Genomic DNA, 26809 nt, shown 5'->3' on the forward strand with positions numbered 1-26809 from the left:
AACCCTCTGTTACAACTGAAGACGCTGAAACTTTTATCCTGGAATGTGGCGGGTCTTTCGCACAATTTAAACTACGTAGAGTGGGGATCCTTGGTGGACCAATAGGATGTTTGCCTTTTTCAAGAGACCTGGGCCAGGAATGAACTCTCCAGAGCGGGTTTCGCCACATTCCATGTCCCTGCTAGGTGGGGAGCGAAAGGTCGACCGTCAGGCGGCCTTGCTGCCTGGGTAGCTACTCATTTGGTTTGCACGGCAGAGACTACGGCCACTCACTCTGAAGACATCCATTGTATACTCCTGAAGTGGCCAAACTCTTTTAACCTAGCCATAGTGAATGTTTATTCACCCCCCGAAAGTCCGGCATCCGAATCGGTCACTATTGATGACCTATCCCTTTTTCTGAGCATTCTGCCGAATGATTTTTTCTCTTGGTAGCAGGAGATGTAATTTGTCACTTCGAGCCCTTATTAGGAACGAGTGAGGGTGCTCTTATGAGCGAGGATGACTACTGGGCCATTCCACCATTCCAATCCTCAAGCCAATCCCCACGCCCAAAGTCCTGGTCCCCCCCTGGCGATTCAGATCATTTTAAATAATTCCTTGAGGGCCTGCAATGGGCGCACAACCTCTGACACTCCATCGATGTGTACCTATAACAAGAGGGGCCATGAATCCCGCCTTAACTACATCATGGTGGAAACTAGGATGTGGTCTAAGGTTATTGACTTTAGAGTAATCCCCACGGTCGATAGCGACCACAATGCCCTCTGCCTGGAGATGGTTTTCCCAGGACTGAAGGAAATTTCGACCTCAGGACTGGCTGACCCAGGCGAAGGGCTGATACTTTAAAATAACAGCCGCAGGGTAAAGTGGGGTAAAATAGCAGATTCCCAGGATGAACTGGCTAAACTGTACAATTTGGTTCTCCCTCGACTCCTGCAGGTAGACAACTTGATTGCCCAGCCAATATCCCCAGATTTTAATATGGATCTGCGGCACGTCCACTTGGATTTGGTTTCCTGCCTACAAGAGGTTTTTAATCCCCAGGGTCCAAACAGGAAAAAGAGAACATTAGTTTCATCCTGGTACAACCCAGCCTGCAGAAAGCTAAAGTCCGAGCTGATTGAGGCAGTCAAGTCTGGGACAAATAAAACTGGAATTCGTGAACTCAGACTGCATTATAAAAAGTAATGGCTCATGCAAGCAGCGAGTGGGATTTGAATAGGTGGTCTAACTTAACCACTGCTCTGGAAACCAGGGACACCCGCAGATTCTGGTCACTAGTAAATATAGGCTCGGGGGAACCAAAATCAGCAATAGAGCCCAACATTGATGCCTCCGTCTGGGAATCTCATTTTAAAGCCTTATACTCAGTTGAACCTGCGGAGGATAATACAGCGGCACCTTTACTTTTAAATATTGAGCATGAGGTTTTAGAGTTCACAATGGGGGAGGTGTCCCACGCAATAGGAAAACTTGCAGTGGGTAAGGCCCCGGGACTTGATAAACTCCCTGGGGACCTATTTAGGCATCAACCAGGGATCTGGGCCCCCTACCTGCTCATCGTTTTTAATGCAATCTTGAGGGGTATGGAGGTTCCTTCCACTTGGCTGGGAGCGGAGATAGTGCCAATTTATAAGAAGGGTTCACCTCTGCTCCCAGCCAACTACAGGCCTATTAGTCTTATCGACGTCCCCCCAAAAACTGTGCGGCTTGTCCTCGACCATCTACTGGCATGGATGGAGGACCATGAAGTACTAAGTCCGCTTTAGGCAGGGTTCCAGAGGAACACATCCACCATGGATCAGATCTTTCGCCTGATTCTCCTGTATTGGAAAACAGCTAAGATTGAGGGTGGCAGCCTCTACATGGTGTTTGTGGACCTCCGGTCCGCTTTCGATCTAGTGCCACGGGGAAAATTGTGGGGGGTCCTCCAGGATCTGGGCGTTCCGCCCGGAATTCTGGATGTACTAATGAGATTGTATGAGGGTAATTTTGCCCAGGTCAGATGCGGGAGGAATGGGGCATTCTCATCAAGGTTTCCGGTTGACAGAGGGGTGAGGCAGGGTTGTGTTTTGGCCCCGACCCTGTTTTGCCTCTATGTAAATGGTGTAATCTACCATCTGGATAATGGCCCCACAACGACGCACCGAGGTTGGCTGGCAGGAGGGTTCCAGCAATTATGTTCGCCGATGATACCCTCCTGCTTTCCAAATCCCCAATGGGGATTCAACGAATTTTTAATGGTTTTGGGGACTTCTGTCGAAGCCGCGGTCTTGAGATAAATGCCGATAAAACAAAATTCATGATATTTAATCCTTCGGCATCTACACGTTCTAATCCGACTCTGGGCAGTGTGAGGTTGGAAAGGGTCACTACATTTCAATATCTAGGGGTCACACACCATGCAAATCTTTCCTTGTGACCTCAACAAGTAAAATCCCAACTTAAACTATCACTGTTGGTGGGTGGCATCTCCAAAATCTCAAACACATCAACTCTTAAGCCTGTGAGCCCTGCCCTAGAGATCTACAAGACTCAAGCAAGGGCTGCAGCTCTCAATGGCGGAGAGCTGTGGGGACACTCTCACGGGGCCGAGATTGCCAAGATTGAATCAAAATTTATTAGACATTTGCTGAATCTCCCCCAAAGTACCCCGCTCCTTCCCCTTAGGCTAGACCTGGGACTGACTTCTATTGAAGATGAGTTAGCTCTGAAACCGCTAAGGTTTTGGCGCCGGATATGGGTAACAACAGATCTGCTCCATTACAGGCAAGAGCTGAAGCAGATCCTAACTCTCAATGGTGCAGCTAGAATTCCCTGGTTGGCGTTTATAAAGCGGGAATTTTTAAGCTTAGGTCTGCCTATAATGTGGGATAATCTGTCTTGAGGTATCACGTAAGTCCCTTACCAGGATCTACAAGGAAAAGAAACTGAACTTTTATCTCTGCACCCCTAATGCTGGCTCTCTGACCGATTCTTTTTTAGCTTTCAAAAATTCTTATTTGTTCGAGGATTTTATGGATGTCGTTTTCCCAATTTTAGCGAGGAAACTTTTTATTCAATGGCGATATGGCACCTTACCAATTAAAGCTTTCACAAGCAAATGGTCCAATGCTACAAACAAGTCTTGTCCGGGTTGCATTAGTGATGTAGAGGACGAACTCCATGTCCTCTTCTTCTGCCCCGCCTATACTAAGTCCAGGAAGTATTGGCTTGTATCACTTTGCAGAAACTTGGGTGTTAGAATCTGTTCACATGATTTTAGAATTTTAAAGACAGATACTTCAAGTCTTATCGTATTTGCACTTTCTAAGTATTTATAGCCATGTGGACAAAGAGGCGTCAACTAGTAGATATTGAATGTTAAGCATAAAACACCTTGATCCTTTTTATACTGTAAATGCGTTTTCTATGTATGTAATGAATTCTATGGTGTCTATGCACTGAATTTAATAATTATTCCCTCTGTATTATGTATTTATTACTGCTCTTTTATGGCCTCCAGTGGCCGAAATAAAGAATTTTTGAATTGAATTGTATTTCTCTGTTTGCGTGATCCATGTTGTATGGAAACAAGATCTTGTCTGATCATGTTTTCATTCAAGTGGAGTAGGAGGTGTACACAAGTCATGTTGTTTTGCGGGCGATTTGACATGAGGAACGGGGTCTGAGGGCTAAACCTGTCTTGATGTTTGGTTTTTGCATGTGTGAGGGGTGTAATTCAGCTATGTCTCCTCATACAGACCCAATCCATGTAATTTAGGAGGCATACTGCGCATGCCTTTTAGCAGCACAGGGCATAAGCGATTCTGTCAGGGAGGTCATTAGTACATCCCTATGACCATCTGAAATCCGATGATAATCACAGGGGTGGGATCTCAAGCCTGTCCCTGCTTGTGATAGGATTGAATATCCAGCCTTTTCAGAATCTAGGATAGGCTTTGAGGCAGGTCTTCCTGTTTATAAACTCACCCCTGCTTTTCTGTCCGACTACACTGTGCTCTAAGTGCACTTTTACTTGCCACAAAGCTACTGGAATAGCACATCATGGAGAGTGAGTGGTAGATCTGTGTTTCAGCAGGCCTTTAGAGTAACTGAACCAATGGAAGTTAAAATGTGTGTCTAATGTTACTTTGTATGTGCAGGTTGAAAAGCATGAGTTTATGTCTGCATGTGTGCGCCTGCATGAGAGATGGTTTGTATACCTGCAGGAGAACTCATGCTCGGTCAGTGTGCTGTTTGGTCACTGTTCATGGGCGATTCTGCACAGCTGTGCGTGTTATATTTGTATTGGGGTGAAATTTCGAATCCCTAATGATGTCATTTCTGGGGATCTGAATATCTGGTGATATTGGTAGCTGATTTAAGAGTAAGCCCCACGCATTTTAGTGTGCCTATCTATTTCCGATTGCTCCACAAAACACTGGCGATGCAGTGCAACCATACTTATCACACTAATTTTGGAGGTTTACTTCTTTTCATTGTTACAACACAAATATGTGTGGAGAAGTGTGGCTCAGGGGTTAGAGGCGGCAGACCCGGAAGCTGAGATCGGCCCTGGACCAGGGTTCAATTCCCCGCCTCTGCGGGTCTTGGGCTAAAAATTCCACTGACTCGATAATTCTCGCTCCGGTGCCTTCTCGACTCACGGGTTCACACTCTGCGACTCTGGGCAATAGCTTGCTTAATCTCCACAACGGCCTCTCGTGGCGGGATGCCTGGCTTTCACCTTGTGGATACCCTGCCGGGGTTATCTCACAGGGGAATACCAGGACGGGTTCCCTAAGCAAGCGCCGGGAAACCCACTATGGGTAGCTGTGCGCTATATAAGCTCAAATACATTTACATTTACATATCCGCATAACTTTACAAAACCTTAGTGGATTGGTGCGTCAGGTGGACTATGGTTGCCTCATTATTACTGTTCGAATTCTGAAGTTATCCTTTATTTATTTTATACAAGACTTGTTAAGTAGGGTATGTGGTCATCAAACAACAGTTACCACTGACCATGGTGGTCAGTGTGTATATGTTTTATTTGCAGACTAGTCTTTATCTGAGCATGATGCTTTTGTGGATGGTTGGGCACTTTACCAGGTTTAGTTTCTTGCACCCTGAGGGGGGTCATGTTTTTATCCGTGGTTGCATCCAACTGCGAGAGGCAAGGATGTTGAACATTTTATAGGATATGTGTAGGAAATTGGATTAATATTTGCGTTGGGTTACTACTCACCTCAAGAAATAATCCCTCAAAGTCACAAAATTAATTTGGAGTCAGCCTCCTGGTAGCTATGGCACAGAGCAGACAGGTTTCACCTTAGGCAATATATGTAGTATACTGTACCAGAATAGAAATAAAGTCAAAATGCAAAACAATAAACATCCCAAACCGAATCGGAAAAAAAGGGCTAAATTACACCAAAATGACAAAAATCCAACAAGGGGAAAGGAAGATATTAATTTTCAAAGTTTAGAATAGAAATAGAAGAAGCTTAAATTGCCAATGATAATCGCAGTAGACTGGGACCTTTGCTCAATTTGAGGCCGCCCACGATGCACAGCGAGTTAGATACACAAACCAGATTCGTTCTGGTCAAAGATTGTACTTTCTGATTAAGAGTCTGATTGAGATCTCGGCAGCTGGGTTACTCTGTGACAATGGTGACGGTTATCCCATCCGCCAAAATATAAATCTCAATATATCCTATGGGATTTATATTTTGGCGGACAGGATATCTGTCACTGTTGTGAAGGAGCAACCCGTCCAACAAGAGATAAATCAGGCTTAAGTCCTTGAAGTCCCAACTAACCACCGGTGTACATTTTTAAAGCCCCTTCAGACTTCAGTGAAGGCACATAGAAACTCACAGGGTGTCTTGCAGATGTCAACAGTTGCAGAAAGTTGTGTAGCTTACGGTTTCCCGATAGTTTTAATAGTAGGCTCGCCTTAGGACTCTTGTATTCCACTCTTTCTCCTGGGTACAAGAAGAAGCAGGATCAGCCATCCAGGGTTCTGCTCAGGTCACAGTCCACAGATCCAGTCATTTTTTGTTCTTCCTGAGGTCCAGTAGTGGTCTGAAGTAGAAGACTGGAAAGGCCACGTTTATGCTTGGCATAGGCTAGTGGGGGGGACTGACTCCTGTGCACACTTTCATCTATAGGTTAAAGGTTCCTGGGGCCAACCCTACCCACTGTGGGCATTTTCGAGATGGGGATAGTCTTTGGTCACACTCAACATGGACTCTGAGGTTTGGGGTGTGTACTATGGTAATCCTAGTATCCTCCCTTATTAAACACTGAATACCAGTTTGAAGCAGCCACTGTACTCCAAATACATCCAGAGACAGAAGTCTGTGGATACACAAGAATTATCAATGAATCCTATTTCCTCCTGTTCAAGTGCACATCAAAGTGTTATTTGTAACCCCAGCTGACCGGTCAACCAGAATGTGACACTGCTCATAGATCTGACCCGTCTAGTGAGCTCTAAGGTGTCATCCCTACCCATTCCAGTCAGCCTGTCGATCTAAGTGACCTATTGTGTAGCTTTTGAGAGGCATGTCGCACATTTTTCACACCTATTCAAGTTAGCGTCCATGGCTTCAGGCAGGGAAAAGGAAGCATTTTAAATGTTGCTTTTCCCTAATCAAAAATCCAACTTCACCATTGCATTGGATTTTTATTAACTATTAAAAATAGTTTTTTTAATAGTTTTTCTAGCTTGACCCTATCCCCAAAATACAAAATTAGGATTTTATCTGTACTCAGGTTTTCCACATAGGACAGCTAGGCCTGCCACGTTGAAAAATATTTAATCGCAATACACCAGAGCACACCCAATCACTATATCTATAATCCAATAGGCAATCAAGCAAGCAATGGAGGAAATTCTTCCTCCTAATATGTTTCCAATAAGTCCATAATCCAATGTCCTTTTAAAGATACTTCAACCACACTTCTGAATCAGGTCTTTTGACTTTTATTTCCAAACAAAATATGCGAAGAAACAGCAACAGCCGAAGTGCGTTTCGCCCGCAGGGCTTTTTCAAGGCTCAAGAAACTTTTCCTGTCGATGATATTGGGATTGCTATTCAGTAAACACCCCATCTATTGATGGGAATACTTCCATGTGGAATGAATACCAGTATATTGGCAGGCAGTGTTGAACCTGTGCTGATACAAACTGCAATATTATTCAAATTTACGCTTTTGGAAGCTGCCTCACGACCATGAGGCACGCAACCCTTGATAATCCTGTATGGATTTCCTGGACCTTGATAAGTCCGTATTCCTGTATCCTGGAAGTCCCGATTCGTATGCCCGATTCTCAGCTAAACAAAAAAAAAACCTTGAAAAATAGTGTATGGACATGTTGCCATTACATTTCTCCATGCCACCACTACATTTCTCCATGCCCCCACCCTATCCTCTAACTCAATGTACTTTGGCCCGGGTTGTGCTGCAGCATTGCAACAGCCAAAGACTGCAGTTGTCGAACCCTCTCCAGCACCTGGACAGGCCCCGGCATCATCACTTCTCTGTCAAATACAGGGCAAGCGTCCCGCTAGACGTGGCCTGTGCCCCATTTTGATACTCTAGTGCACTTGCCGGCTCATCGTGACACCTGCCAGATACATTGGAGAGCTACCCCTGGTACAAGGAAGAGTGCAAGGACTCCTAAAGTGCCTCTTATATCAATGCGCCATAAACCCAAAGGCAAACTGAGTGCATTTGAATTGCCACATATAAACTGCATCTGAGCCGGTTTCATTCTACTCCAAATTTCACAATGAAGAGGGAAGCCAGTACTAAGCTGGACTACTTTGAACGAGTAGTAACGGGAGTGTGGAGAGTGTAGTGCCTTCAGGGGTATGCTATTGCACCCTCAAGGAACCTGTGTGGTCGATGAATTGTTGCATTGTGTAGTATTAAGTGCAACTGAGTGATTAAAGTACTTTCTTGTAAAAATAAGCACAGGTTTGGACATTTAAATAATTGTCTTTTGGTCCACTGTTGAGTGCTGAGATCCACCACCAACACATTACCTCCCTGAGAAGCCCATGACTGCTATTCCTCACTGCAAGTGCGGAAAGGATTATTCTTGGCTAAGTTTGCTGAGCCATAGTATTATGGGTCTGGGGACATCATTGGCAAACACGTACAGCCCCTATGGTGGAGGCTCTGTACCATCTACCTGCTCCGTGGAACCTGAACGGGCTTTGACCCTGGTGTGGGCTGAGGTTTTAGACAAGAATATAAAGCAATTTGAAGTCTGAAATATCACTACATGATAAAAAGTATTAGGAGACATTATGCAACTGCACATTGTATTTCTGTCTTTACACCCTAACCCTATCACATTTTTGAAATAATACATTTTCTACACGTTGCTATATGTGAATGTGTGCTTCAAAGGATTCCCCTGAAATGGGGCTGCATGGTCTAAGGGGTCACAATGACACATGAGTGAGCGAACCTAGCTGTCAGTGTGAGAGTTGAAGTTCTTAGAATTACCTTTGTGCTTGTCCTGCCATGTAATGTCCTGCACAATGATATCATTTCATCAGGTGGTCCCCAACCAGCCTGGCAATGGAATGTCAGATGACCTGTCAAGTGAGGAGAATACAGAAGCCAAAGCTCAGATGGTGATCCTGCGCAGGAGTGTGGAAGGGGCCTCCAGTGTTAACAGGTGTGCCGTCAAGAAGAGGAGGCCGAGGTCAACTCAGTCTTGCAATAGCTTACAGGTACACTTCTTGAGTAGTTGGTAATCTAGATGTTTACTTTATAGTGCAACATTTACCTACATTTGCTGTTATTGTGTCTTTTTATGCTAGCAAAAGCAGAGAAATCCGAGATGGACTCACATTATTCAAGATTCGGATAGTCTTGTAGACTCCGAGCAAGAGTCCCCAGCCATTAGTCAGGTATAGTGCTATCAGACCAAATTATTATTGCCTAATATTTCGGTTTTCTGTTGTTGGTTTTGAATAAACAGTGCATATTCTTTCATCCGAATGTCATGGCCATATATTATATATTCTGAAGGATACTTTTGACTATAGATTCCTCCCCTTGTGAATACCCTCAGGCACCAGACTGGATCCGGAGACCTTTTCTGTAATTCCCTTGTGCGCTGGTAAGTGGTGTCATGTAGCTTGCATTGACTCCGTCCCGCTCCAGAAGTGATGCTGGAGCCACAAATAACTACCATTCTAGTGAGATGATGTCATTCCCTTTGTTTCCATGTCCTCTGAAGCACAGCTGCTGCTTGTTCCCTCACTCTTTCGTCTTTACAAGAGAATTTCTTCTAAATTTCAAACAGTGTGCAAGAACTGGTCACCCCCTTAAGTAAAAGGGTTTAAACCTTGTAAGGATTGTCACAAGCAAATGTGTGCGACTGTCCCTCAAGAGTTATGTCTTTGGTGTCTTGTATCTTTGCCGAGAGCATACAGAAAATAGTGTTTTGTTAGCCATTTTCCAGCCCATAGATGGATAAGAGGTGCCGCTGATAAGCGGGTCAGCACAACAGTGATATTGTCCACGCTTCCTGCAGATTCCTCCCAATTCATAAGGAGGTTCTTTTATGCATGCCCTTGGCAACCGTTCATTGTACCTGATGGTCTAATTGTTCGACAACACTCTTTGCTTGGCCTGGTTGCTACTGCTGTCCTGAGAAAGATCTTGTTAAATAATATCTATGGGGTTGAAACGTTGCATGCCATGTCTTAGCTACCCAAACATTAATGAAAGGACTATTTTGGAACAAAAACCTTGATTTGATTGAATGGTTATTCCCCTAGATCGGATTCTTCTGCCTGTTGATTGAGACAATTTTGTGTTATGAGTCACGTATTTTCACTTGCTATGCACAGCGGTGTAGCACCTCATCAATGTCTAGAATTGTTACTCAATGAATATGAGTAATTGTATTATTAAAACTGAATAATTATTCATTTCTAGAAGCATGATTCACTGTACTCTGTTCCTCTGCCTATTTATTGTTTCCTCACTTACTGCCTTTGGAACATCTCTTGTCTATTGGTGGCCTTTATAAGCAAGTTCCATTGGTTTATAGGGTTTTCCCCATAGTTTGTTTGGCCAGGATACTTGGAGGCAGGCATCAGGTGTCCCAAGCACACAAACTCACACTAGATTGATCTATCTACCTTTGGCACACTGGTGGTCATAGGGATATGATTGCGCTATTGGTTATTAATACATATATTCTCAGCATGGACAGACTGACACACACACACACACATAATATCTCTCAAAACGCTATTTATTATGAATAAAGAGAAAGCATAATAGCCAATTAAGTATTTATGACGAGTGACACAAATACTTGCGACCTTTGGAAACAGTAACCTGTATGCACCTTCGGGGTCATTGAGGCTTTTTGAGAAAGACTCGAGTCTGCACCCTGTTATCTTATAAGAACAAAGCTTTCTCTTGATAACCCAGCTTCACTAATTGGTTGTCCCTAAACAGTAACAGAGTCTGGAGAAAAATGTACAAGTTGACGGGTAAATTATGTTTGTTAGGGAAAGGCCACATGGGCAGTGCCATAGCTTAATCTTAAACTGCTTTAAACAACTACTTTCTGCCTTTCTAAGAAAGTGGCACTGCTCCAAGCTTATAAGCATAAGAGCCAGCTCACGAAATTAGAGTTTCCCAGGTGTAAGTTAACTGCTGAGTGATAGAAAGAAACGGAGATGGAGCTGCATGAGTCTGTGAATGATGCCTTCTACTCCTTGCAGCCAATTCCCTTTACAGATCAAGGGCATGTGACCACATGGAAGGCAGATGGTGCTGTCCACGTGGCTGCTATTTCATAAACCAGTAAATGCCTATTTTCAACGTTTGCACCGTTTCTAATCACAGCAACTCCATGCTGGTTGTGAAGCGATTTCTAATGCATTAATATAGTAGCAGTTTTTAGTTGGAGCCTGGGCAGGGAATGCGCTGCTCTGCGAGGCATGCTGTATTTGAGTATGGACTTTGAGCTCCGCCCATATTTTTCATTGGCTTGTGTCATTGTCCTTCGTAAATCCTGGCTTCTGATTCGTTAATAGGCTTGTTAGTCCCTCCTTAGTACCGCCTTGTCTTCATTTGTAACCTTCCATGAGGACTGGCCCTCTTTTGTTACACGGTATGTCTTATTTAGTCTGTAAGCACTATTTTCTTTAATGCATTTCTTCTACTGCAGGCATGGCATACTTTCCTGCAACATTCAGCATGCCATGCACGCTTTCACTTTCCAAGCAGCCCGGCACAATGGCAGCTGCTTCTTTAAAATGAAATAGGTCTCGCATTTACGAGAGTTTCAGCTATTGGCATTGTAAATGACAATGCCTTTTATTTGTGTGTTAATAATCAAAACAGATAAATATAAGGCATTGTCATTTACAACGCCAATAGCTTAAACTCTCGCAAATGCGAGACCTTTTGTCATTGCAAATGCTTGTTGTTAAATACTCTTTGTTCTTCCTCGGAGGATCAAGCTCATCGTGGAAACCGACTCGTCTAGATGCTTAGTAGCTAGCTTCGGTGAGTTATGACGAATCTCGTATGTTTAAAACATATTACTCGCAATATTAAATCAAAGCTATTAAGGAAGTAAAATGGGTGAAAGCATCTCCTGAAGAAATGTTATACCAACCTGCAGTTTATACTTTGATGACACAGGGCCGAATTCACAATTTGCCCAATAAACTAAATGGATGCATTTACGTCTGTCCAGTATTCACAACAGAATACTTAGCAAGTGCAATGGCATTTACTATTGTGTATTTGCATACAGATCCTTTCGTACCTTAGTAATTGTCAAAGGGGCAGAACACCCACCAAACATCATAATAGTGTAGGGAAAGGGGTTCCTCTCAGGGGAGTTTACATAGAGGAAAACAATGAAAAAATGTGTATTTGCACAACTGGCTGTGTTTCCCCAGGTGCACTGCCTGGGTATGATTCCACTTTGGGGAAATAAGACCATATAGAAATGTCACATGGCATTGCCAGTGGTGAGTCTGGAGACCTCCAATTGCCACATTATTCTGGATGTACTTTTGTCAATGAGCCTGATTAACAAAGGTAAAGTTACAATTTTGTGTAAGTTTACGTTCGTTTTGGTATTCACAAACTATAAGTTAATAGTAAGTTAACGACTGCAGAGACTCAACAGTCTGGGTGGTGAACTTGGATATTTGACAAATAATCCACCTCCCCTTCCTAAGCGCCTTGAAACCCTCTGGGTATGTAGTGCGCTATATAAATGTTATGACTTGACTTGACTTGACTTGTACATAAAACAATAGGACAGGTCTATCATTTTATGTGCCGAGTTCTCCATTACCGACCGTGGAGTCTCTGCAGTCGCAAGCTTACTATGAACTTGTAGTTTGTGAATACCAAAAAAGTAAACTTACACAAAAGTGTAAGTTTGCCTCAGTGAATCAGGCCCAATGTTTGTGAATTTTAATAGGTAGTAAATCTGCCCTTGTACGTGACAGCTCTTCTTTTACAGGTGCAGTTTGGCCACTTTACCTGTCATACTTCTGAGGCAGACAAAATGTAGAGTATCAACTTTAGTTATAGCTACATTGGTAATTTAAGGCACTACTCATGACAGTATGTGCAATGCAATAAACGCTTTATATTTGTAGTGACCATATTTTCAGCTCAGACTGTCCACCTTCTTTTTCAAGGGATCTCGATCTGCAGTGAGTGGCAGCTCACGGAGCTTAGACCTTTCTCGCAGGGACTCCGAGAGTTCACATCATGGATCAGAGACCGAAGACATGCTCTGGGATGATCTGCTTCATGGCACTGAATGCCATTCGTCCTACACAAGCGACAGCGACCAGAGTACTGCTCCTCAAGTTGGCCAAAGAAGCAAAAAGGTTCTCAAGGAGAGGTTTCCCCAGAAGGTGAGTGAGCAGAACTTCCACCGGTTATGAAGAGTAAAGTAGGCAACAACATGATGCTTCCTGGGATCTAATTGGCTGTTTTAAATTATTGAACTCAGCTCTTATATGCTATACCTTTCTCATTTGAATGATGGGGTGGCCAATGTTGCCTCCAACTTAACTTTTTATGCATCTAAGATTTATAAAAAGAGTACTGTTGAGCTATGTAATGACGCCTCAAATTAGGGTACCATTACAAATGTTAAGATTACCTCATGGCAATATTTTTTAAGTCATCAAGAATAGTATTATTTTATAATTCAGCTGTATATTTAACCTGAATTGAAAATGGCAGGAAAGGTTTTACTATATCTAATAAAAACATTCTAACTACCAGAAAAGCACAGACACCCTTGAAAATTACATCACCTCCTTTCTTCTCCTCACTTGTGTGACTGTGCCGATATAGGGCTCAGTCCGGCCTCGATCTTGGGAGGTTATAGTAAGGAACGCGACCATCTTAGGGAGGTATCTCCCAGGTTGGGTGCAGTCTAGCTGCTCAGGCGCAAGGCACTCGGCGCTAGTACTTAAGCAGGGAAAGAAAGCTGCTTGCGAGACCCGTTTATTCTCCTGAGGTGGAAGCCGGGAGACACACATAGCTTCTGCACAAGATAAACTGTATTACAGCATCGTTTTTAAAATATTGTTAAAATTTGTGTTAATCTATTTCTTTGGCCTTGGTGGCATTTTTAACTACATATTCCTCACTTCTGTGACTGTGCCGATTTAGGGCTCAGTCCGGCCTCGATCTTGGGAGGTTGAAGTGGAAGGAACGCGTCCATCTTAGGGAGGTATCTCCCAGGTTGGGTGCAGTATAGCTGCTCAGGCGCAAGGCACTCGGCGCTAGTACTTAAACATACGATCATGCCTCCGCGCAGCGGACGCGCCAACATCGCGCCAAAGGAGCGCCTAAGGAAAGCCCGTCTGTGCCCGTCCGGGCCAGACCGGCACCAGGGGCCACGGATCTAACCTCTACACTACAGGTCGGTCCCACGATCATGTATAGCCGTGATGACCTGCTTAATCTAAATAAGGGTGTAACCTCGAACTGTATCGCATTGGGTGCTCATTCATCTGCTACGAAATCCTGTACTGGCTGCTGTTACAAACTCTTCCCTGATAAACCAAGCCGCATAGGGGACGCTGTCAATAGGCATCGACTGGCGCTATTGAACTGTCGCTCCCTACCTAAACATGCGACTGAGTTTGCTTTGCTCCTTGAGGAACGTGACTTAGATGTACTCTTCCTTACGGAAACTTGGACAAATGATAGCTCCCAGTCGGACATTGTCCGTGCTTTACCCTCCAATTATGCCATACTTAAACAAGATCGCCCCGACGGCCGGGGGGAGGAATCGCCATTATTTTTAGAAATACGTTAGGATGCAGAATAGAAAACCCCTTAATCTCCGGAGCTGAAAGTCTGTGGTTTGCCATCTCCTTTTCTGTCGCATTCTAATCTAGGACCCCGATCAAAACTGTGACCTTATGCCCCTATACGGCTATAATCCATTCATACCCCTATAATGGCATAAACGATCAGAGCCATATTTTCAGCCATATTTCTGAAACTCGCCTCTGCAGCTCATTACAGTAGATGACACAGCAGAAGCCACTATCTTAGATTCCTAGATTACACTCCGAGTTCTTCAACAAGATAAAACTCAGCAACCTGGGAAAGCCCCGCTTGCTATGTTTTGATTAGTAATAGAACTCTAATGAGCACTGAAAGGACAATCACTTCCTAGTGACATCTTTATTGACGTCTTATGTCCAAAAACGTACGTCAAACAAGGCACCTTTCAGGTATAAATATTTCCAACGTTGCCTTAAGCAAATGCGACTACGATAACGATGGTGTGGTGAATACAGGAGCAGAACAGCTGTCCCTTGCAGAGCCCAGCAGATGCAAGCAGCCCGCGGACGCTGCCCCTCCTCCTCCTTGACGCGCTGAGAGAGACGCTGTCTTTTCTACTGCAAAGAAAATCCAGCTCCGGCGTTTCCAGCCTACTCTTGCGAGTGACTGGGATATCGAGTCCTGAAAGGAGATACAAGACCTCCAACATTCTATTCCAGAGGTATGGTGTTGACTAAACACTTAGAGAGAATTCTTGAAGCAAACCTTGGCAAAACCAACTTAGCTTAAACTGCTACTTACTTACTCCCTCCCAAATATTAGGCTTAGGTCAGGTACACTGGGGTAGGTGTAGTTAGAAGCACCAGTTTAGTACTTTAGCCTAATGTATATATGAATGTATATATTTTATTCATTTTAACCATTGTATGGCTAAGAAACCATATCAATGCTTTTACAGTATTATTTTGCAATCCTCATTTTACTGTACGCACTTTTTATAATAACAAGTCTTGCAATTGTGGCAATTCATTTCTTTTGTACGAGAAGAAAGACTGTTCAATAAATAATACCTTTTATTGAAAACGCCCGTCTCTCTATTCTCTGCATCTTGGTGAAAGTAATCTGCACAACTGACTGAGTAAAATAACTGTCTATTATTTCACACGACTCTAGAGATTGACTCTTATTCTAAGGAGCAAAGTTGTCATGTTTATGCGGTTGTTGGAAAACTGAATCCCTTCTTGTCTGAGCCAGGGGAGCTGATCACTTCCTATTCAGTCAAGAAAGTTTCCAGTGACCTCTGAGCTAGTTGGTACAAACCCAATTAAGTTTAGCATAGTCAGTAGAGACCTGGAAGACCGTACTTCTACGTCCAAACTGCTGTTTATGTTATTCCAATGCGCAGGGCCTATAGGGAAAATAGGAACTACACTACATGGCGCCCAACGTTTGGTAAGGCGATAAAACTAACGCAAGACGTTAGAGTAACTCAGTCGTGCATTTTTCACACAAACCCTTTCTCCTGTAAATACTCCAATAGACGTCTGGAGTGGGTGAAAGGTCTAAATCCGCCCGAACTTAGTAGGAAGAGATTCCTATGTAAAGCTCTGGTTTATTCAACGTTGAAGGATACAGTGTTCCAAAATATTGTGCACCTAATCTTTGTCTCCTTGGAGACCTGCTCTGCAAAAAACCTGCATTTTATACAATTTCAGTAGAAGAGAACGGAACCGTTGATGCCGCAGTAAATGCGACTCAGCAGGGTCCCGGTGAAATTACTGAACCGGGTGCAATAATCATCCCGGTCAACATAAGAAAAACTATAACGTCAAAACTTATAGAAAATGGACTGACCACACAAGGTGGCACAGTCGTCTTCGTGATAGAGGCACACGAATATCGACAGACAGAGGTATTCTATTCTTGGATAAAATTTCCAGCAGCAAACGCTGCAACACACGAGTTCCACTATTACAAAATAGGGGATCCACCGGAAGAGTATGCTCCTTTCGAGGAGATTGAAATCCCATTAAAATACCAAGAGCATTTGCTCTGGTTTAAAGGCGCCCTAAAACACAACGATCATATTACCAGGCTCGGTACACTAGGTAGACCAGGAGCAACGTGGCCGGTTGTAGCCAGCTACACACCACACCCGGACATTGCGAAAATGTCGAAAGAAGAACTTTTAGCACAGCTAAAAACATTAATTAAAATACATAGACAATTAGTTCAATATGTAATGCGGACTGCAACAGTCCAAACAGCTGTTAATGTTCCACAGCTGACCCCTCATCAGGGGAACACCAATAAAATTACACCACAGAACACACAATCATGTCTTGGTAAAACACCCATAAAACGGGAACAAATTCCTTTCTGGTTAGCACAGAAAATTACTCAAATAGAGGCAGTATTTCCGAATACTACCCCTATTGAGAAACACAGAATTCTGACCATCTGCCTTCCAATGGGGGTCGCACCACATGTGGAGGACTGTGACACTTGGGGTACAGTCTTTGCTTCCATTTACACAAAAACACATGGTGTTCCGTCAATGGCGGTAATACCAGAAGTGCTAAAACAGATTCAGAATGAATACGGTCCAGAACCTGCTTTAACTCTTGGTATGAAATTACTGAAAGACTTCAAGCAGGTCTCGGCTATATAACTAGCCAATATAAAAGGAGAAGCAGCATCTGTGGCGATCCGCCAGAAGTTGAAGGAAACAGATATAACAGATCAACCAATTGAGCTTGCCAGAATTATAGAAAAATGTTATGAAGAATTAGGTAGAGACAGCTTGGGTGGGAAACCCGTGAAACCCCAACTGCTCGAAAATCCTGAAAAATTATTTATTAAAAATAATTCAAACACTCCTAAAAAGAGCTGGGATGGAAATAAACAATTCAGCCCACGCACCACGCACACTCTCTGCGAGTGAGCCCAGGTTCCAACCCTGCCAATTGCCGCCACTGCCCTCAGCCATGCTCCTGGTCTGCTGGAGCGGTAGTTCCTCTGCTGCGCTGCGGTAATCAACGTCGCTTGTGTCAGCGTTGCCCCCCGTTTGTTTTCTCCATTGTTTACTCCCTGCGTTGCCCCCAGCTCTAAGTATCTTTGTTTTGTGCCTTTTTTACCTTCTATGCTGTCCGCTTGTTGTGCCCTCTGTTTTTCGCTGTTCCCCCTCCAGCCCCGGTAGCGTTTCCCGCCCGCTACCCGCCGCTGCCCCCCTGCGGCCCCGCCCCCTTCCCTCTCTCTCCCTTCCCATTCGCCGCCCCGCTCCCGCCTCCCAGCTGCTCCTCCCTCGCTCCGCCCCCCCACTCTCCTCATGTGGCAGAGTGGCCAGTTTCAGGACCCCTGGCTCCCGCAGACACCAGCCCACCCGCCGGACCTACGACGCCACCGAACTCTACGCACTCAACGCCGGTCAAGCCACCACGAGACGCACCCACGGACCCTTCTGCTGCCACTCCTGCAAGTTCACCTGCATCCGGACCTGCACTACACCAGCACCGACCAAGCCGAGCACCAGCAGCAACCACCTCAAGTGCATCCTGCTCAACACCCGCTCCATCCACAGACACGCCGTCGAGCTCTGGAACCTGCTCGACACCAAAGCCCCAGACGTCGCCTTCCTCACAGACAGGAGGAGGCATCGCCATCATCCACAGCACGACCAATACCGACGAAACCCTCGCACCCGCCGAACACCTGCACTTCCAGATCCACATCAACCCCAAGACCACCCTCAAAGGCCCCCTCATCTACAGACCCACGGGACCACGCACACAAATCAGCGAAGACATCGCAGACTTCATCAGCCCGCACGCCCTCCCCTCCGCTGATTACATCCTCCTCGGGGACCTCAACTTCCACCTGGAGAACAACAACGACCGCAACACCACCACCCTGCTGGACAACCTCGCCAACCTCGGTCTCAAGCAGCTGGTGACCACCCCCACCCACTACGCCGGACACACACTCGACCCCCTGTTCTCATCCAGCAACTCCAGAAGAGACTCCAGCGGATTCAGAACGCCTCAGCACGACTCATCCTGGACATCCCCCGGCACAGCCACATCTCCGGACACCTGAGAGATCTGCACTGGCTCCTGGTCTACAAGAGAATCACCTTCCGTCTCCTCACCCACGCACACAAAGCCCTACAATACCAAGGCCCAGGATACCTCAACAGCCGCCTCAACTTCTACGCTCCTACACGCCAGCTTCGATCAACCAGCCACGCCCTCGCCGCCGTCCCCCGCATCCGAAGAGTCACCACAGGAGGAAGGTCCTTCTCCTACCTGGCCGCCAAGATTTGGAACTCCCTCCCGACCCACCTCCGCCTGACCCAGGACCACCTTGCCCTCAGGAAGCAGCTCAAGACCTGGCTGTTCGAGCAGTAGCGGACCCCCCCTCCCCTAGCGCCTTGAGACCCTCCAGGTGAGTAGTGCTCTATATAAATGCATTGATTGATTAATTGATTGACTCCCAAGGAAAAAGTTTTCCAGTCGAGAGGAAGGTCTCCTCGACGGAGGGAAAGAACTCCGACTCGTGAACACCAGTCTCCCCAGAGCGAGCCCTCTGAGAAAAGATATAACCTTAGAAATAGGGATAATTTGAAAAGGCCTGATAGATATCAAAGTATTGATACACGTCCCTCTCAATCTTTTTCTCAGAAATCGGAAAGAAGAGGAAGGTCAGACCCATGAGAGCACACCAAGTCCAAAGACAAGGAACCTGCTCAAAGTAAAAAATCACAATTCCAAGAAAGAAGGTAGCCAGTATTAGAGTAATCGAACATGCCGAGAATACTGAGGACACAGTTGAAAAACGGGGAGTGGGCACAGACAATGCTAGACAGTGCAGCAGAAATCACCATAGCTCGCAAGATCCTGATGAGTCATCTGGAGACAGTGGACACGAATGAATACATTCAAGTAGAAACTGCCGACACCAGAGTTAGCGAGCCCCATAAGATATACGAAATAACACTGCGTATAGAGGGTGATAAGACTAGGCAAATAAAGGGTCTATTTTGGGATAACCTCTCAAAAGGCTATGACATTCTGTTAGATGAAAAAGACTGGCCCCCAGAGTTTGTCAGGGAGTGCCCTCGTGGCGAAGAAATGATTATGCCTGCCTTCTCGAATCACATTCCGATTCACACTAAATATATATATGCAAGGAAATGGGCAGTGGCCCAGGCACCTGCATTATATAAAAATCATGTAGGATGGGATGAGGACTCTCCTCCTCACAACATCCAGTTAAAAAGTCAACCGACTGCACAAAGGCAGTATCCAATTAAGCAAGAAGCTAAAAAACAAGTCAGGGAGATTTTAGATTAACTTGAATACCAGGGGGTGATTGAAACATGCACCTCTCAAATGAACAATCCTTTGTTTCCTGTCTCCAAACCAGACGATTCAGATCGTCTAGTCTTGGACTACAGACACCTTAACTCATGTTGCAAAACATTTGTAGTACAAAATTTGCATAGTGCTGCACTAATGAATAACATAGTTAGAAAAAAATATAAAACGACATTAGACATATCAAATGGTTTCTTTTGTCAAAATATTGCACCAGAAAGCAGATACCTGACCGCTTTCTCAGTAATGTGGTCACAGAAAAATTTCTATAGGCTCCCACAGGGATTCAAGAACAGCCCAGGACTATTTTCGGACAGAGTAAGAGAGTTACTACAAATATATGATGATGAGGCATTATCTTATGTCGATGACATCTATCTCACAGACGACGACTTGGATACTCACTTGAAAAGAGTGAACACCATTATACTTGGGTTCGCAGCAGAGGGTTACAAATTCAACTTTAAAAAGTCTCGAATTGCCCATCTGACAGTATTATTTTTGGGATACGAATTATCAAGTGAAGGAAAAAGCCTAGCGGACAACTTCTTAGAGAAGTGCGCTGTACTCCAAGCACCAAAAACACTGAAGAACTTACAATCGATTCTAGGCTTCCTGAATTTCGGAAGAACTTACATTCTAAATTATGCGGAGAGGGTTAAACCTCTCTACGAACTAATTAAACCTGATTTTAAACCAATCAACTGGATTAAAAAACACACAGAAATTTTGAGATCACTGCAAACAGACATGTTAGCAAAAACAAAATTAGACATACGTGACAATACACGCAACCTTGTAATTCGAGTCATCCCAGGAAGATGCGGATTCACGTACCTGACCTCTAATGAGGGAGAAACGGTACCAATTGCTTACAAATCACATTTGTACACAAAAGCTGAAATAAAATTCAGTTCAACGGAAAAAATCCTAACTGCGGTTCAGACTGCTGTAGCAAAAGAAAGGGCCCTAGCACAAGGTAAACAAATAATAATCGTTACACCCATACCGGCTTTGGAAGCGGTAACTAAAGCGAGCATTCCGAATGCTAAAGCTTTGCATCCGAGATGGATCCAGTGGGTTAATTCTCTTGCTGCAACAGACGTAGTTCACGAATTTGATCCTAACTTAAAGACACAGGAGTTTTTACAATATGAATATGAATGTCCTCTGCCAATTGAAATCCTGCCTCTAGAAGAATACGGAAGTATCATATATACTGACAGATCAGCACAACCCGCAGTTGGGGGCAAACAAGCTTACAGTGCTGCGTGCGCGATTGTTAAAGGTCGTTGGCACAAAGGAAAATTTAGACCAATGGTCACTAAAACACAATCTCCAGGAGATTGTTCAGCTCAACGAGCTGAGTTGGTAGCATTTAAGATGGCGCTGGAAAATACCGATCGCGTATTCCCCATACTCATAGTGTGCGATTCATATTATTGCATACAATTTTATAATGAATACTTGCAGAATTGGGTGGAAAATGGTTTCAAAGATGCAAAAGGTGGCACAATTAAGCATAAAATGCTTTGGGAACAAGTAGTTCTTTTACAGAAGGAACTACAAAAGACTCACGTGATACACACTCTGAGTCATCAACGTGATGGCGTTCACGTTGCAGGGAATTCATTGGCTGATGAAGCCGCGAAGGCAGCTGTGCAAACGGCTTCCGTAGCTGCGATTACTCGGTCACGAACAAAAATAGACAGCGACATTCTACAAGCTGTCAGTGCGTCAGTAAAAGATGATAAAAAAACACTCCCAAAAGGCTTTCCAGAAAAGTACTTATATTTAACTGATACGAATAATGTTCCTTTTGCTCGAATCCCTGGAGTGGGGGATAGAGTAATTCCAAACATGGAACACAGGTTAGGACTAATTAAAGCGGCACACGAAGGGCTTGCTTCTGCACACGCTGGCGTTTCCGCAACAATATCACTATTAAAACAGAGATATTGGTGGCCTCGCATGAGAATACAAACTAAGAAGTATGTATTAGAATGCGAAATATGCCAAAGAATGAAAGTATCAACAGTAAAACAACCAGCGCAGACACCCCTTCTCATCTCAGATAAACCATTAGCATGTGTTTACCTGGACCACTGTGGTCCCCTACAAAGGGACGGCAACTATAAATATATCACGGTCGCAGTGGATTCCTGTACGAGATTCATATGGATGTGGACCCAGCGCTCGGCTGACGCCAAAACTGTTATAAAAGATCTGCGAGTCTTTATCGGCACATACGCAATTGCCATGTTCCATTCTGACCAGGGTCCTGCTTTCAGCTCTCGAGCTTATAAGGAGGCATGGCCAGTATGGGCGTTGGGTTGCGATACTCTTGTCCATCACACCCCGAAGGGAACAGTGTAGTGGAAAGAAAAAACCGGGACATAAAGCAATCTATAACAGCGAAGGTATTAGGTTCGGGTGATGGGTGGGTAAAACATTTAATAAGTGTCCAACTCAGTCTAAACAATTTGCCAAGAAATTCTCTAAAAGGTTTCAGCCCATACGAACTATTGTTCGGAACTAGAATGCACATTCAGGACTTAGAGAGTCAGGTATCAGTGGTAGAAGATAAGAATAAAGACTTTGACATCGAAGATCGTTTGGCTGTTTTACAGGACTTGAATGAAACCAGAAAATCCTTAAGCAACATAAAGTTAAAGCAACAGCCAACTACCACTGAAGAGGCACCACCAGCCCCAGCAAGGCCTGTCTGGATTCCAAAGATTGGGGATCTAGTCAGAGAAAAAAGAGCGGTGAAGAAGGAATTTGGGCCTTCTTACAGAAAAGCAGTACCTGTCTTGGAAATCAACGGAACAAGATCAGTAGTACTACCGCTCCTTGCTGGTAAAAAGGAGAACAGAGTTGTATCAATCTACCTGGTAAAACCACAAGCATGTGGCCTATAATCAACAGTAGGCCCAGTGGACTCCCAAGAAACAACAGAATTCCCAAATTTGCAACAATCCAAGAGGTTCAAACTGTAAGACTAATCCCATTTGATAAACCTGCAGTACACAGAGAGGGACTATGCAATAATGCCATGGAACTTGTGCCACTTGGAACACAGATTGAAACAGTTTGTCATGAAACACAGTCTACAATGATGTGGCATCAGAATGTGTTACCGAAAGACAAATTGATAAAACAATTCCAGCAATTGACAGAACTGCCTCTGGCTACTTCATCAAATTAGACAACTTTTCTGAAGATCAAAACGGACCCGAAGTGATGCCAGAAACAAAGACTTTTAAAGAAAAAGCAACAGAACTCTTTCATCAAATCAAAGAAGTATATCTGGATGCACCATTGATTGAACATTGGATTATCTCAGGGGTACTTATACTCCTACTATGCCTAATTTTAGTTTTAATTTTAGGAAAGTTTATTATAGTTCAATGGACACAGCAAGTCAGAACATCAACTTAGTCCTAAAACCCCACAGATCATCCCACGTGAAGAAAAGAGAACTATCAACAGTAAATGTCAGGGCCATTCCAATACCCGGCGGGGTAGTATGGGACAAAACTGACTATGAAGTATATGGTCCGGTTGAAATCCTGAAATATCCTCACCAGTTCAAGGTTTCCTTAAGTGACTTTGTAAAACCAAGTACATTTTCTGATGATTGGGATTTTGAAAGTATTAATAATATGATGTCTGATTTAGTGTTGTCAGCGGAGTTTACAGAACATGATTATTTACAAGGTTCATCTAATTATGAACAAATGTATTGCTTCTCACATTACGGAGACCATTACTTACATAAATCTGCACAACCTAGAAATGTTTTTAAATATAACCAATGGGAACATTGTGCTACTCCACCTAAAAGCAGTTCTAAAACATTCTATGAGAAATTCAAGTACTTCTCAGGGTTTAACACAAGTGATGCAGAAAAAATACTAAATTGATATATTCAGAAGCATTTTATGAAAAAATTATGACATTTGGTTTTGATTTTTGGAAAAATAACATTGAAACAAAAACAATCTGGGGTACAAAAGATTGGCAGGTACAAGGCCTAGAAGCATTATTTCGAGCCTGCATGATCCCAGAACAAATAATGTTCTTAAAAGACACAATTCACCAAACAACCTGTCTTGGCCTAGCTAAGATTAAAGACCTTAACAAACCGTCTATTCCAAAGCCAATACCTGATAATGCAACAACGGAGGTTGAAATAGACGTATCTCAAATTTTACATCTAAACAGAACACATCCTGATTGGAAAAAGTGGTTAATCTGGCCTACTGACACGAATAACTGTCAAGATAGATTCCTGAACAAAACACAGGGGTTAACAATGTCCAGACCAGTCCCTAGATACTCCCAGAGACAACATCCAGGGATAGTAACAACATACAGTGTAGGGAAGCTGTGCCTTGAATGGCTAGAATCATCCACACTGGCAGAAATTAAGCAACACTTATCTTTACTTAAAGATGGTGCTGATTTGCGCGATTTCATTCTGGGACCACGCAAACAGCGTCAAAAACGTTTCATAGCGACCAGTATATATGCGGCTTACAACGAGGCTTGGAAAGTAACACAAATTGAAACAGCTGAAAAAATACGAGAAATTGATCGTATTAATTTGGAAAAATCCCTTTCTGTTGTGGACAATGGGTTAATGACTCTGTCCTCCAGAATATATTCACTGGACAGTATTGTATCATCTGCCATAGATATAATAGACAAAGACTTGCTAATGTTACAGCATGGCCAGTCACAATTGCGTTCTATTGTACAGTTAGGCTGGACGCTGCAAAATCTTCGTTCAGGCTATGTACCGTGGCGTTTAATCAACACAACGTCATTGTTTTCCATCTTTAACCTTACTGATAAACAAATCAGCTTGGCACAGAAATGAGCAGACTATACAATCCTGAGGATCGAAAAACTTGAGAGATTACCATTGACAATGTCAGAAAGCCCTGTCATTGAATGGATAATACACGGGATTATCACAATTCCGATAACAACTTTCCAATTTAAAAATTGCCTTGAATACATACCGACTGGCCAGTATGAACGTTTGGGTAAAGGGTACATTAAGTCAGCATGGAAATTACCATACACACACACATGCTATAGTGACAGCAACAAAAATGTATTTCTTAGTGGTGAAAACTGCACACATTCACTAAGCAGTATACTTTTGTGCCAAGGTATTAATTTACACAGGGCCTGTGAAGGAAATTCAAAGAACCTTTCATGCCACCAACATGTCACACTTGCAACGCAGATAGAGCCTTTCTTTAAGCAACTCTCGAATGGGATTTACATTCTAAAAACGGATCTCAGCTGTTGTGGCCTTATGCCAGGGAAAGCATATCTTGTACAAGTAACTTCCATGGTCAAATGCTGTATGAAAGCATTGTTTCCTAACGGCCCTGGAGACTCCGAGACTCCCATATGGCCTTGTTTGAATGTCTCTTCTATACAAATTGATACTTTAAGCAGAATGATGTCTGTGCTTTTGCAGACAACAGTGCCCATCACGTCATCAAAATAGACGTATGATCTCCAAGTTGCAAGGACGGCTTCGGAGATTCATGACCTTTTATCAACAAATTGCCCCGTGCATTTCACAGAAATGCTTAGCCAAATTCTAAATATGTCAAGTGCCATAGGCATCCCAGGCGTATTTAAGACCATTTTTTCGGGACTGTTAACACCATTCAAAGCAATTCTGGGAATCATTCCCAATTTTGTCCATTCAGTCTTTGGCGGCATACCCCTGATTTTGGGACTTGTAGCAGGCATTTATTTTTGACCCTCCTGCTTCGATATGGCAAGCCAAAACACAGACATGACTCCGGCAAGGATGGTAGAAACAATCCTAGCAATACGCTACCGGGACCGAATAACTAGAGTCCTTGGATTGGCCAGGCTGAGAGATCTGAACATGACCTGGTTTCTTTCATTCAGACCTATATGGCAGACCTGCATCTTACCTGTGCTTCGATGTATGCTATGCGGAGATGAATGCGTGTTGGACACCTATCTTGCGCTTCCATCAGCAGTACCAATGGATAGCGATACTTTGCTAAGTCCTGTAACGGCTCACGCATTGTGTTGTCCCCAGCGGCTACCAATCCTGATGACGGCATTCGTTGAGACTCCTGTGCTACGACTAGGTGGTGACAGTGGAGCGAAAAATAAAAGCAACATCACCCAGGTATGACCTTCTGTGAGCATTGCTGATCCAGACACCGATGATAGCAATCATTCTCACACCTGCCAAGTTACAGCTTTATCGAACTTGGTCGAACTGTCACCTGATTTTGTAGACCAATTCTTTGAGAGCCTGCCTGATATGATGTTCTCCCCTGAACAGAAACAATAATTTTTGAAAAGCATTCCGACATACAGCGTTCCCATGAACTCTGAATTTGGCCTTCAGTTTTGATAAACAAAAACTACTGAAAAGCGTTGGAAGTCTATTCCCCCGTTCACCATGAATTTGTTTTTTTTTTTTGGATTGAACATTTTTCAAAATATTTACCTTTTTTCTGGCACAAATTTTTTGCTTAAAGTAGAACTATTCATAAAGAACAGAACTTCTATTTTTAGGTAAATCTAGAGACATAATAACTTTACATCAGCCTCTAGCACATGTTACAGCAAATGCATTTATATGTGATGAAATTATCTCGCCCTTCTTTTCTGTATAAAGAGATATTTCATGTGTAATTTTTTTTCGCAAAATCGTTCACTGATTACATATGCTATAATTTTTTTATGATTTCTATGCTTAAAGACGTACAGTACCTATACTTCCATATATTTCAAATACGCCATTTCAAATGCAAATATGTATTTTAGGGTGGGTAATGTTACACATGCATCTTATTGCTTTCGTTTTTAGTAATTTGATGGACATAAATTCGTGGAGTGGGTGTCGCGTTCTAATCTAGGACCCCGATCAAAACTGTGACCTTATGCCCCTATACGGCTATAATCCATTCATACCCCTATAATGGCATAAACGATCAGAGACATATTTTCAGCCATATTTCTGAAACTCGCCTCTGCAGCTCATTACAGTAGATGACACAGCAGAAGCCACTATCTTAGACTCCTAGATT

General features: G+C 43.6%; 1 protein-coding gene across 3 annotated transcripts in view; it reads left to right on the forward strand.

Annotated features, from left to right (window-relative positions):
• The window catches only part of PHTF1 (putative homeodomain transcription factor 1), a 516605-nt gene that overhangs the window by 230510 nt on the left and 259286 nt on the right, over positions 1–26809 (forward strand). For all 3 annotated transcript variants that reach the window (XM_086923323.1, XM_086923324.1, XM_086923325.1), the window contains 3 exons: positions 8571–8747; positions 8838–8927; positions 12711–12932. In XM_086923323.1, coding sequence (XP_086779449.1) covers positions 8571–8747; positions 8838–8927; positions 12711–12932 — 489 coding nt within the window. The remainder of the gene's footprint in view (positions 1–8570; positions 8748–8837; positions 8928–12710; positions 12933–26809) is intronic.

This window comes from Lissotriton vulgaris, chromosome 5, assembly GCF_964263255.1.
Source record: "Lissotriton vulgaris chromosome 5, aLisVul1.2, whole genome shotgun sequence".
Lineage (NCBI taxonomy): Eukaryota > Metazoa > Chordata > Amphibia > Caudata > Salamandridae > Lissotriton > Lissotriton vulgaris.